Below are 13,287 nucleotides of genomic sequence, written 5' to 3'. Positions count from 1 at the left end.
CATGCCGATACATGTGCGTTACCAGAAGGTATTTAACAGTGCACAGATAGGGGCGTTTTCAAGGACTATTTTCTTAATATTTGCAGGAAATTACACATAGGTGTCAAGCTGATGTCTAATTTCAAACATTCAAATAAAGCATGAAAACATTATTTAATTACAGTATATCTTAAATGAGTTTTCAATTGTTAACTAAAAGTCTTTTTTTCTGTTGTCACTAAACAATGTGAAATCATGTGATTACAGAGCATGCAATACTGTAAAAATGATGTGTTATGCTGTACTGTACAAGCCTAAGAATAAAATAGTGAGCAAAATTGACTTTATGTTAATAATTAACAAGTGTAAATCATTTCTATGCTTTGTCCGCATTGTCCATTGTAATGGATAAAAAGAAAGACAAAAGTAAAGTTGCTTTTAACTTAGCATTACTGAGTTTTTTGGCTGTCAGAACATGTAACTCACTATTAAAAGTACATAATACTGGCTACAAATGCAGCATCATAAGAAGAAAAAATGAAGGAAAAAAATGGATGTATAGCTAATGGGCTATACAACCCAGCTTTATCGACAATTCACTGCCATAGAAAGCATTAAGGGGGATTACTGGGGTTATGAGTCTAGTGGAGATTCTGGGAAAGGAGATACTAAACACATTTATCTAACAAATCTAATATGCATTGGTCATCGGTTAAACAGTGTAATATAACATTTGTAAATGTAAACCGCCCCTCAGGTCACTGCGACTTTCAAATCCCCAGAAAGAACACCAAGGACATGACCCTGGTGTGTGTGTGTGTGTGTGTGTGTGTGTGTGTGAGAGAGAGAGAATTGAATATGTACATACATTTATTTATTTATGTATATATGTCTTTGCAGCTTACTTCCTGTGTGTGGCTGTAAGACACTGGCAAGCAGTTGAAAGGGTGGGTGGTAACTTCATGTGCAACAGTATGTAAACAGGCTCAAGGGGTGGCCCAAGAGCCCAATTACATGCACTTCTTGAGGCAACACAGACACAGTAAAAAGAGCTGTCGTCACCCAGCTCTCACAATAAAGCCCTGCAGCTCAGGTTAGCTGTGGCTAGCAAGTATAATTCACTCTCACCCCCTTTTACTCAATACAATTGTTTACATCTATGTAAACAAATGCATTTGATGACACCCTCATGTATTGATGGAGGACATAGCCAGGTAAAGTGATTGTCAATGTTTAAATCTGTTATTTACTTTTGGACTTTTAAAACTTCTTTACTGTGTTGTTTTGAGACTGGTAGCAAACTGCTGTAACATATCATCTCCATCTGGGATCACTAAAGTACTTTGTCTGTGTGTCTGTTTATTTGTGTTTGTGCAATGTACAGTTTCACTGACATCTGACCAATGGTGACACCCTTCACGAGGAGAAATGAAATAGGACTATGTGTATTTTTGTGCAAGAAGTGGCCCTTCGTTTGACCTTTTTATAAACTTATAAACTATGACATGTCTTTGTGTGAAATGAATGTGATGCTTAACACTTGCCTGTCATCAAACATAGAGAAGAGATAAATGGAGTGAATTTCCTAGCCATTGATCTTGCACTGCCTTTGTTAATTAAAATGTCTTTGTAGACTGGTTGCAGTATAATTACTCATGAGGGACACGTCCCCTCTGGCCAGGGTGATGTTGCCCAGGCAACAACAGCAAAGGTGTCAGATATCTTCCATAGCAATTTAATACAGATGTTGTTAGATGTGGTTACTGTTGGCATTGTTGTTTTTGCCTCATTAAAACAGCTGCTAGTGCTACATGTACCACAGTCCTCTGATTTGAACGGACCCTTGTTAGTAGCTCATATTCCTTATTAATTGTACAAAGTCTTACACAATATTGGTATAGCAAATGACACATGCTGATAAAATGTGCATCTGTGTGTGAGCTGTACAATATCTACACATTACCATCCCATTTCAACTTTGTTATATCTTGCCATATGAACTATTTGGACAGCAGTTATTCTACAACATGCAATAACCATCAAAATCAGTGTTTGAGAGTAGTGGACTAAATGTAATTAAACTAGTAGTTTAACTAGAACTTGTAGTAGCTTGCTGGTAATTTAACTAAATTCGTATTTGCATAGTGATTCACGTAGTTAAATCACTTCTATTTTTTGCCATTTTAAATTACAACAATTTTGGGCAATAAAAGTAAAGGAATTGTTTTTGTCTTATTTTATTGCTTTTCTACTGTAATTGAACGTCTTTGATTCTGCTCTTCCAAGTAAAACTATATGCCCATTGTTTAGAACAATGAGCTGTTCATACACTCTAAAAAGGTGCAAGTTGAAGACTGTGTTAGTTGTCAAGAAGTCAAATGTTACAAAACTGACGAGTAAGACAACTTTATTTTAGACTAGTGTTAAAATAAGTTATTAAAAAGTTATAAAAAATGCAAGTAAAATGTTTGTTTAGTGGGTATTTTTTATGTATTATTTTTAATAACAATAAACCCAATTGAGTTTTTTTTGCAGGAATGAGACTTTTATGTTTTACATTTTTGTTATACTTTTGTATCACTGTCAATTTGATCAATATACATATTTATTTACAACCTATTTATTGTGTTTGACTAAAGACAAGCAGACAGCTTCTTAGATGGTACTAATTCCCATATTTACTCTTCTTCACTTTGTGTGCAGAGGCGTTACATTGACATCTTCTCATAGACCTATTCTGACATCTAGTGGTCACTTTCTATAATTACTGACTCGCCTTTCAAAACTGAAACATGTCACCTCATCTGGATGTTTTCAAATGCAGTTGTATCCTGGGCAGTACTTCATGTTCTCTCTGTGAGAATTATTTTCTCAGTTACATGTCTGTTTACATGTTACACGTTAACTAAACGTATATGTTTGTTCTGTATAGGATATACTTGTACAATAATGAAGTATGTCTTCCTGCTGAATACTAAAAGGGTCACTGTCATTTCAGGATTAGAGCGGACAAGTTAAACTATTTTTTAGTGTAAAACAAATTGCTGTATTGCTGGGTGAACTATTTAGAGTAGGTGCTCTGCATGGAAATCAATGAAAGAAAATAGCTGATACAAATATCTGCAAATATGCATATGGGCATGTTAGAAAAAAAGTCAAATAAAAGGTATTACGCTTATATAAGTCTGAACATATAACATAAATATCAATCCCATGGACTGCATCAGGACCATAAGTGTGCCATCAGGATCCTGGCGTGCCCTTGTGCGAACCCACACAGCAGCCAATCAAAACACACGCACACTGCTGTGCGTATTGCGTAACACTGCGTACGTGACGTCCTCAACACTGCAGTCTCTAAGCAGCTGCAGTAGCAGAACCACAGCACGCCCATCACAACCTCTGAACTTCGAAACAGCTAACATTGAAGACAAGGTAATGTTTTACAGGCAGAACTATCGAAAGAGAAACTTTACGATGAGCGTATATTATAATTTTAAATACACGTTCATCAAAACCAGCCCTGTCATAATGTTGAATAACATTGTCGCGTTGTGTCAAGTGACGTTAACGTTAGTTGTTTTGTCGATAGGCCTCCGATTTTCTTATCTAAAATGAGGGAATTCTCAATGTACTTCGCTTGTAAGTCTGGACTACAAGGCCAAACTATTTATAAACATCAAAACAGCACGGTCGTGCCCTTAGATATGACCTAGTTAGCATGCTCATTACACTGCTTGCAATTATGGCGTGGGACGATCATGTGTCTGATAAATATCAACACTTAGCTTAAGTTAGCTCTTATTACCAATGCCCTATTGTAGAAGCTTATTGTTCTTTAGCAGCAATAATATATAATCAGTTATAACTATTATTACAGCTGTACCTAGTCAATAACACATTCTGTTGACTAACGTTAGATAGTAACTGGTAACTGGTCACCCAGAAAGTAATTTTTGCCATATGTTTATGTCAGCTGCACTGCGACAACAACTAGCTACTTTGAAACAGAGACGAGCTAGCTTGCTGTACTAGTTAAAGCTGGCCACACACTCCTTAATTTGACTAGTAAATAGTCTGCAAATTAGCCCACTAGCATTAGGTTTCTGTCAATGCTTTGCATTGTATCATGTATTGTCGCACAGTCACAGTAAATGCTTCAGAGCATCAGTTTTCTATGCTACAAAATACTGCTGGAAGCAATATACCTCACAACTCTGAGGCATTAGAAATGAAAATAACAGTTATTTCCTCACCTGAGTTAGTGACATTGTTCTTTTACTCAATTTCACTCACAAAGGTAAACTATTTCAACCTTTTACCCTTTGTTTTTGTCACTCAAGGAAAGGACCATCATGGAGGCAGCCTCCTACCCGCTGGACCCGGATCTAATGAGGGAGGTTCTTGAATGCCCTATCTGCCTGGAAACCTACAACGAGGATCAAATGAGACCCAAACTCCTGCAGTGTGGTCACACAGTGTGCCGGCAGTGTCTAGAGAAGCTGTTGGCTAATACTATAAATGGTGTACGCTGCCCCTTCTGTAGCAGGGTGTCCCGTATGAGCAGTATCTCCCAGCTGGCTGATAATCTCACTGTGCTCAAGATCCTAGATTGCACTATATCCTGCAGTGCTGCTACTGCTGCCCTAATGTGCAAGTCCTGCTGCAACCGCCTACCACGACAGTACTGCCATGATTGTGCCACAGTCCTCTGTGAGCTCTGTAAAGTGGAAGGCCACCTGCATCAAGGCCATTCAGTCCAGCCGATTAGGGTGGCTGCTGAACAGCGTCGTAAAGAACTGGGTGGCAAGATGGCTTCTCTGCGTGATGTAATGGGCGAAATTCAAAAGAAAAAATCAGCTATTGAAAACATTTCCAAGTCCTTGAGACTAAAGTACCAAGCAGTGCAGCAGGACTATGTGTCAGCTGAGCTACGTCTTCAAGAGGAACTCAGCAGGTCTAGAAGGACATTCACAGCTTCCATAGCAGAAGTGGAAAAGGTAAATGGGCAGGTCCTGGAGGAGCAGACATATCACCTTAACATTGCAGAGGTAAAAGTGGTGTCTCGCTGTGATTATCTCACAATGCTGGTGAGGCAGAGCGATATCGCTTTGTTAAAGGATGATGGCGAAGGCAGTGATGATGAAGATCTGGATTTAAGGAGTAGCTTGCCCACCAAGTTTCAGCTGCAAGAGCCAGAGCTGGTCAGAACAAAGCACTCTAAACCAGTAGAAGTGGGCCAAGTGACCACAAATACTTACACGGTCAATACAGAGGACATGGAGAGTGGGTTGGAAATTGCATTTGAGGGTGATGTAGAGAGTGTAGCTGGGGCAATGGGGGCTAAAGGTGGTGGAAGGGGGGCTCTAGTGGATCTCTACCGAGACATTGACATGGTTGCAGCTGTAGAGGAGGCGGGATGTGCTTCACCAGGCAGCTTTAAGTCAAAGTCCATGGATGCAGGTGGGGGATCACCTGGAGGAGCTGGGGCAAGTGCAGGACCCCCAGTCTGTCAGTTTGTGAAGAAGATGGGCTGCAAGGGAACTCTACCTGGCACATTCAATTTACCAGTCAGCATCTGTGTAACACCACAAGGTGAGGTCCTGGTTGCTGACCGTGGCAACTACCGCATCCAGATCTTTAATCGCAAAGGTTTCCAGCGTGAGATCCGCCGCAATGCCAGTAGCATCGACAACTTTGTCCTGAGCTTCCTTGGGGCTGATCTGCCTAACCTCATCCCCTTATCCATTGCTGTCACTTCTCAAGGCCTGATTGGGGTCACTGACAACTACGATAACTCCGTTAAAGTCTACACTATGGATGGACAATGTGTGGCTTGCCATAAGAACCAGCTGATGAAACCCTGGGGCATTACTGCCATGCCATCAGGTCAGTTTGTGGTGACAGATGTGGAAGGTGGCAAGCTGTGGTGTCTCACAGTGGACCGCAATGTAGGTGTGGTCAGCTACAACCGATTGTGCTCTGCTGTGCGGCCAAAGTTTGTGACATGTGATGCCGCTGGAAAAGTCTATTTCACCCAGGGTCTAGCCCTGAACTTTGAGAAACGTCACAATGAGCCCTACCTGGAAGGTGGCTTCTCTATTGGCTCAGTGGATGCAGATGGCCAGCTAGGCAAGCAGCTCAGCCATTTTTTCTCAGAGAATGAGGACTTCCGCTGCATCACTGGCATGTGTGTGGATGCCAACGGGGATTTACTGGTAACGGACAGTGGCAGGAAAGAAATCCTCCAGTTTCCCAAAGAAGGTGGATTCAAAATTCTCATCCAGGAAGGGCTGACCTGCCCTGTGGGAGTGGTCACCACCCAGAAAGGGCAACTGCTAGTGCTGGATTGTTGGGACCACTGTGTCAAAGTCTACACATACATTCAGAGGAGGCACTCCTCCACTTCGTAGAGGAGCAATCCAGTCCATCTGCACATGAGCATGAGAGATTTAGTAGGTATGTGTTGGGAGGTGTGTATGGCCGTTTGGAAAAGGTAGAATCACACTGTTATGTCACTTTAGTTTGGCTGCAGTCCAAACAAGTCTCACTCCAGCTTTCATTGGGTTATTAAATGAACATTCTTGTGGTTCAGTTTGAAACCTACTGGATTTGAATTTAATTCCTTCAAAAAAAAAAAAAAAAACCCTGCTATAAGCTGCCTCTTACCTAATTGTTTGAATGGATCACAGCACTAATACAGGCGTTGCAGCATTTTTACATCAGATAATACTCGCACAAGTTGTCACATTTAAAATAAGCAAAATAAGCCATTGATGTTGAAGCTAACGCAAAGCCCAGTAAACCGCTACATCCACCATTCAGCCTGAATGTGTGTGAATCTGGCTCAGCCTAGCAAAAGAGAAACGGGAAGATGAAGAGCTGACAATAAACACATATATTTGCATATGAAATGAAGCATACCAAGGCTTTTGGCCTGTGAAGCACTTTATTATTGACACAACACCGTTTCCTAGTGTTAGGTTTTAGTAGCACAGACTGACATTGATGTTGCTGAATGCAGCTGGCAGCTTTAACGATTACTGTGCAGTGAGCTAATGGCAAAACAGTAAGCAAGCATCAGCATTCAGTAACATTCAGGGAACATTTAGTGTAGAATATTTAGTTACCTACAGGATAGAGGGTTGAACAACAGAATCACAATGTCATGTGGAGGAAAGCTGGGTAATACGGGGCAATGTTGATGCGTCATTGACCGGGGTTCTGCGGGTTAAAGCTTGAGCTTTGAGGTTTGCTGAACTAATGCAATCAGAATTAGGGTTACTGATGTTAAATGTGTACACTACATAATTATCATTTTGTCCCGGTAATTAATTAATACTGCCTAGCTATCCTGTGTGCTGTGTATTTTGGAGCAGCACATCAGCTTAACTGACTTTTTCAGAGCAAATATTACTAAAAATCAACTGTTTGAACTATTCCCTCTTTGCTCTTTCATTCAACCGTCTTCCTAGTGACTTCACAGCCTCACGTATGTCACTAGGAGGCAGGCTGAGGTAACCGTCCGCAAGATAACATTACTGTTGTCATCTGCTCCGGCTCCTATTCTAGCTGTTGTGCTCAGTCATACATTTGACTTTAATGTCAGGCCTCTACATCACCTTGTGCTTGCCTTTTTTTATTTCACGTGCACCATTAAAGTAGCTCTGATCACAGACACTGCAGCTCCTAGTTTTAGTCCTACTTCTCATTCCGAACTGTGTCCTTTATGATTTAGAGGAGCAAACGTTCCAGATGACCTTTTGTAACCTTGAAGGCTTTTAACTTTTCAAGGCTCTGCTCTTTCTATTCTCTATGGGCTTACCTTCAGCTATATTATACAATCGGTTATAAATGACTTGTTGATGCAATGCCAGTAGAGACACCACTAAAATAGCGTCAGCACCCAGGACCACATTAAAGTATGAAGTTTACAAACTTTGTGCAGACCTGTTCCAAGATAACATGTTCCATGCCATTGTTTTCCTCACGCCTGTGGTTCCCCTTTCAGGGATCACCGGCAGGAGTGTTTGAAATAGCATAGCGAGGATAATGATGACTGAGAACTCCAGCATCACACACACTAAACCTGGCTCTGTTACACGGGGATGTCGGTTCCATGTCGCTATGTCTTCCCTCAGGTTTTTATTCGACTCTGCACAATGCTAAAGAAAAACAGCCATGCAGTGTTTTTGAAATTAAGTGGAAGTCAACATTTAAATTCATGTATATCCATATGCATTTTCATTTAAGCTTTACTGAAGTCCATTTGAAGCATAAGAACGATGATGCATTCAGGTAAAAAGACAATAAAAGACACTTTTGATCAAATATTTTGTGGCCTAAATATAGGGAATCAAGTTAATCATTGAAACTCGTCCATTTTTGTAACATATTCTATGTCCATAAAGTCGTAAATATGCCTTCCTGCCAATACGTATCTTACAGTCCAGATATGCTTATAAGAGCATATCACATACTGACTAAGTTTCAGCCTTAAAACATTTTTTTCTGCACCCAGAGCCCTAATAAATAGCAATATGCATATCTGAGTGTTTATCATTTTTCTACATAAGCAAATATACAGAAGAAGTAGGAAAAAAAAAATAGAACTGAATTGAAGAAACAGTTTTACATTTTACATGATGTATTTATCTTATTGTTAGGCCATGCATCTCAACACTAAACTAATAGATTGTGATTCAAGATCGTCTCGGCTGCATGTTACCTTGCCATAAAAATATTTTCCCAAAATACTTTGACTTTATTCAATAGAAGTAGTTAACACTAGATTATTCAACCTTTTAACGAAAACAGAAAAGTGCATAAAATGGTAGGAAAATAAAGTGTCCTTGTGTCAGTGTGCTGAATATCAAAGTGTCTCATATCATCTGAATATGTTTTATTCTGTGTCATTAAAGAGAAGTTATTGCCTTGCATACTTCAAAGTGTATTCATTTATACCCTTGGATCGTAATACAGCCATATGTCCAAGAAATAAACTCCCCCCCCCCCCCTCATGTTTAAGGTTTTATGACCCTTTTGGAGGCTGTGCATTGTACAATGTGTTGAACACAGTACAGACATCTCTGTGTCGTCAAATTCATGTTTGTGTTGTTGATTATCTGAGTGCAATAAACATTTATGAAACAACTCAAATATCAGAGGCCGTTTTGTCTTCATACCATTTTAACATTTGTGTATTCATACAATTTAACTTTTAGTAAAAGCAAATCTCTTGTCACATAATAGTTTTTTCCGATTTATGCTTTAGTTAGAGGCGGGTGACAAACATGCTAATGATGCCACAATGTACGCTTTTGAAACGCAGGATGAGTTTAATTTTCAAAAGCAGGAAGCTCATTTTATAGCTCCATCATGTCTAGAAGTCTGGTGGAAGAAGTATTCAGATCTTTCACTTCAGTAAAAGTCCATCAAATAAAAGTACATAAGTATTATCAGCATCATGGATTAGGGTCATTATATACTATTTATGTACTATATGTATTTAAATTAGGTTAATTTGATAGGGATGGTGCAATTTAACAGGTGCACACACAGAACATGACACTGCTGCACAGACAGTTTGTAGCTAATGCTAATTTAGCTTACCTAGTTGAGCTTTTACATTCATATATATAACTTTATTCTCATAATATTGAGGCGTCAACATGTAGGCATTGTAATGTTGAGATGGATCTAATTTCAACTACTTGATCTACAGTTGTGTAGTTTAATCTATCACAATGTATCTTCTTTTGTTAAGCCATTTCAAAGTGTGTATGTGAAATATTCAATTCTGAAGTGACTTCCAGCAGCTAAAAATATAAACCATCTCCATTCCACTCATTCAACAATAAACAGTTTTGAGCTAATCAACTAAAGTAGCTCAAAGTTGTAAATGTACTCCACTACTGTTTGAAAACAGCATTTTGTCTTTCATGTTAAGTGATGTGTTTCAGTGCAATTTAATGTCTTATCATTAAAACCATCTAGTGTGAATCTTATTCCTCTGGGACACATGGATCCCGTCCCAGCCATAAAGCCTGTTAGCAGTGAAACAGATGTATCATAGTGTTCCTTTGAAGGGGGTGTGAGTGTTCAATCCTGGCCCTCCTTGTCCTAAAATCTGTTTTCCTTTTTTCCCAACAAAGTGAGCAAAGTATGTAACAGTATTTCTATTTTGAAACCCAGTTGCCAATCAACCGCACTGAATGGCCCAGAATGACAAAATCAGCACTTTTTTGGATCACGGATAAACAGGATTAAAAAACACCATTTAAATGGAACAGTGCTGCTCCAAAGATGCTTTCAGGGTGTTATATCACAGTGATGTTTAATTCAATCCATGCAGTTTGTGCTGCCTTTTAACCAGAAGGCGAATTAAGGCAGGATGAAATCTTTAAACATAACCCAGTTTAATTTATAGTCAAAGTATAACCCCCCTCCTCCTCTACTTCTTGGTTGTCATTAGAACAGATTATGTTGTCCTGGCTACATCTGATTCTCCTGAAGTTAACACTAGTTCACCCTTCCTCAAAACATAGTATACTCGACTCCATACACACTAGTCACATAAATCTCTCTGCCTTTGACAGATCCCCTCATTTAAAATCAATATGTGAGGATCTCTACTCATCCCTCCAGAAGACAGGATTTATGCATTTCCTTCCTCTCTATCAGCACACTCACCTTTCTGGTACTGCAGCCAGAGCTGCTGCTGGGCCTTCTTGCTGGGGAAGTAGATGCTGCAGCTGAGCTCGGAGCCGTACAGGGCCTCAGACACGTAGTGGCTGCCATATTGCTGGAGAAAAGCCAGCAGCTCCTCGCGTGTGCTCTCCGCTGACAGTGTCTTCAACACTTTAGAAAAGCCTTTTTATTAGGCGGAAATAAAAAAAAAGGTGAAGTAAGAATAGTGATTGGATATTAAGTTCAATCTAATGGTGTAAATGTGCAATTAATGTCAAAATCAACATTTATCAATGGGAAACAGAGATATTGAAAGAAAGATAGACTAACTGAATAGTCTGATATAAGACATTGATCAGAGTTATATTTAAGTGTGTGGTGCTTTGCTGATAGTCAGACACTGACCTGCAGATAAGGTGATGGAGCTGAGTTTGACTTTGTACAGATTGCTGCGCACTCTCCACTGTTGAACCATAGGATAGCCCACTGCCTCACTGAATTGGGCATCCCCTAACAAATGCCGAAAAAAAAGAAAAAAAAAGTGACCAAGGAGATAAAACAAATTACAAAACTGAGATTCATAAAGAGCAACTGGAATTCAAAACAAATGAATACATAAATAGAAATCCATCATTTCATTTGAACCGTTTATTGCTGATCTATTGTTATCCATTATTGCCATAACATTATTTATTATTACAGCCCATATCCCAGCTGCTCCTGGATCAATAGCAGATATATATAGTGCATCTCCAATTGGATTGTTGACATTAGAAGTGGGAGCAATCTCGCCTTTCTCTGCAATTCAATTACCAAACTTTCACACCAGTTTAGAAATAAAGCCACAAAAGTGAAGCGCAAGGGGAAAAAAATAAACAGCTTACGGGAACCTTGATCCTGTGCCTCTCTAAAAACGTTTTACACCTGGGACATTCATGCACGGTGAAAAAAAGGCAATTTAGTTTCTACATGTGTATGTGAGTGTGTGTGTGTGTGTGTGTGTGTGTGTGTGTGTGTGTGTGTGTGTGTGTGTGTGTGTGTTCAATTCTGGTGAAAGCAGAACCCAAGTAACGGTCTCAGGGGTCAATGTGGATCTAATGCCAATTTAGCTAATGGAGGGATTAGGGAGCAGAGGTGGAGGTAGAGGTTTCCAGCCAAATGTCTAAGATGGGACGGCACAGTCAAAAAAAGGATAAATGGATGAAACGTCAGGTCCAGTACGCGTGTGAGAGTGTGGGCTTGTTTATGCATAATACTTTGTGTTTATGAAAGCAATTTCAGATGAGGTTTGGGGTTTAACAGCGCAATGCCACAGAAGAATACTCAAGGACAAGCCCATATGTTGTTTTAAAATGATCTGATTTCACAAAGCACATTTCACTAAATATTTTCTATTGAAACATGTTGTCATTCGTCTCAGGCCTGGAAACATTTTAAAACGGCTCACTGCCGGGACATTACTGTTTTCTTTCTCTCACAGATATCACTTGTTTAATATGCTGCTTTACTGCATTGGCTGAAGTCATTTCTGAGTTATTTTAGCCAGTGACTATGGATGGAATGGATCTTAGACAAATGAATCAAATCTATTTGTCTATTACTCTCAACGGGAGAGACAGACAAGAGAAAAACACCATATGCCCAAACTCACACACCCTCACCTGTGAGGAGCTGCAGGTTGGGCAGGGGCTCGGACAAAACTCCTCGACATTGTTCCTCTACTGGTAAGGGGATGACCATGAGACCATCGGCTAGCTGGGGAAAGTCCTTGATGAAGTTGTTGTCCCTGAGAGAGAGAGAGAGAGAGAGAGAGAGAGAGAGAGAGAGAGAGAGAGAGAGAGAGAGAGAGAGAGAGAGAGAGAGAGAGAGAGAGAGAGAGAGAGAGAGAGAGAAACATTTAGTTCCCAAACCAGATGTAACTGTATACTTTACAATTTAGTCATTTAATATTAACCAGGTGGTTATCATGTGGTAAAAAAAGGAAAACAAAAGGAAATACTAGGGGCGCACATGTGAGTGCTGAGTCTGGGCATCTGGTTTATGTGTTTTATGTATTTTAACTGCCCATTACTGTCTGTTGTACACTGTGTTGCCATAGTGCCTAACACACATTTCCATTTAATTCAACGTAAGGGACAATAACATTTTCTAATCTTATCTCATCTTATGCTAACACCTACAATAATTGGCAAGTATTTACAAGGTCATTATCCAGTAATTGTTTATACCACAACAATTTGATCGCTATGAGAAAAACTCAACAACAATGCATCCCATACATTCCAGTGATCTGTCAGCTGCAGGGAGACAGGGATTTGGAGATTTAACTGTTTTTCCTGTCTTGCAAGTTTTTCAATGATACTGTTTTATGTTCTGATACTTCTCCTAGAATGAAGGTGGTAGGCTCATTGGTTGCTAATAATTATTGAGAAATATATTTCAACACATCAAGGTGTAGACACTGTGTCTTGGTATTCCGTTCCATCCGCAAATGACATAATTAACATGGGTACAAAGCCAAAACGTGTGTGCATGATGCTTGGCAAACAAATAAAGAAAAACAGTTGTGGTCCCCTACTTTGAGGGCAGAGTAGAGAGCTGCAGGCAAAGATAAGATAC

General features: G+C 39.7%; 2 protein-coding genes across 2 annotated transcripts in view; one reads left to right on the top strand and one right to left on the bottom strand.

Moving 5' to 3' along the window:
* astn2 (astrotactin 2) overlaps positions 1-13,287 on the bottom strand; it is a 244,671-nt gene that overhangs the window by 45,148 nt on the left and 186,236 nt on the right. Inside the window, exons 14-16 of the mRNA XM_029444334.1 lie at positions 12,330-12,454; positions 11,074-11,178; positions 10,672-10,851 (exon numbers count right to left, since the gene is read on the bottom strand). Of these exons, the coding sequence (XP_029300194.1) occupies positions 10,672-10,851; positions 11,074-11,178; positions 12,330-12,454 (410 nt within the window). The remainder of the gene's footprint in view (positions 1-10,671; positions 10,852-11,073; positions 11,179-12,329; positions 12,455-13,287) is intronic.
* Positions 3,346-8,916, top strand: trim32 (tripartite motif containing 32). Its single transcript, XM_029444333.1, has 2 exons — positions 3,346-3,414; positions 4,323-8,916. Exon 2 carries the CDS (start codon positions 4,335-4,337, stop codon positions 6,390-6,392), a length of 2,058 nt encoding a protein of 685 aa, XP_029300193.1. The 5' UTR covers positions 3,346-3,414; positions 4,323-4,334; the 3' UTR covers positions 6,393-8,916.

Source organism: Cottoperca gobio, chromosome 12 (assembly GCF_900634415.1).
Source record: "Cottoperca gobio chromosome 12, fCotGob3.1, whole genome shotgun sequence".
In the NCBI taxonomy this organism is placed as follows: domain Eukaryota; kingdom Metazoa; phylum Chordata; class Actinopteri; order Perciformes; family Bovichtidae; genus Cottoperca; species Cottoperca gobio.
The sequence above is the reverse complement of the archived record's forward strand: the minus strand, read 5'-3'. Positions and strand labels throughout refer to the sequence as shown.

What these genes read in the sequence shown, in the direction of transcription:
- trim32 (XM_029444333.1), top strand. Translation starts at nt 4,335, where the DNA reads ATGGAGGCAGCCTCCTACCCGCTGGACCCGGATCTAATGAGGGAGGTT.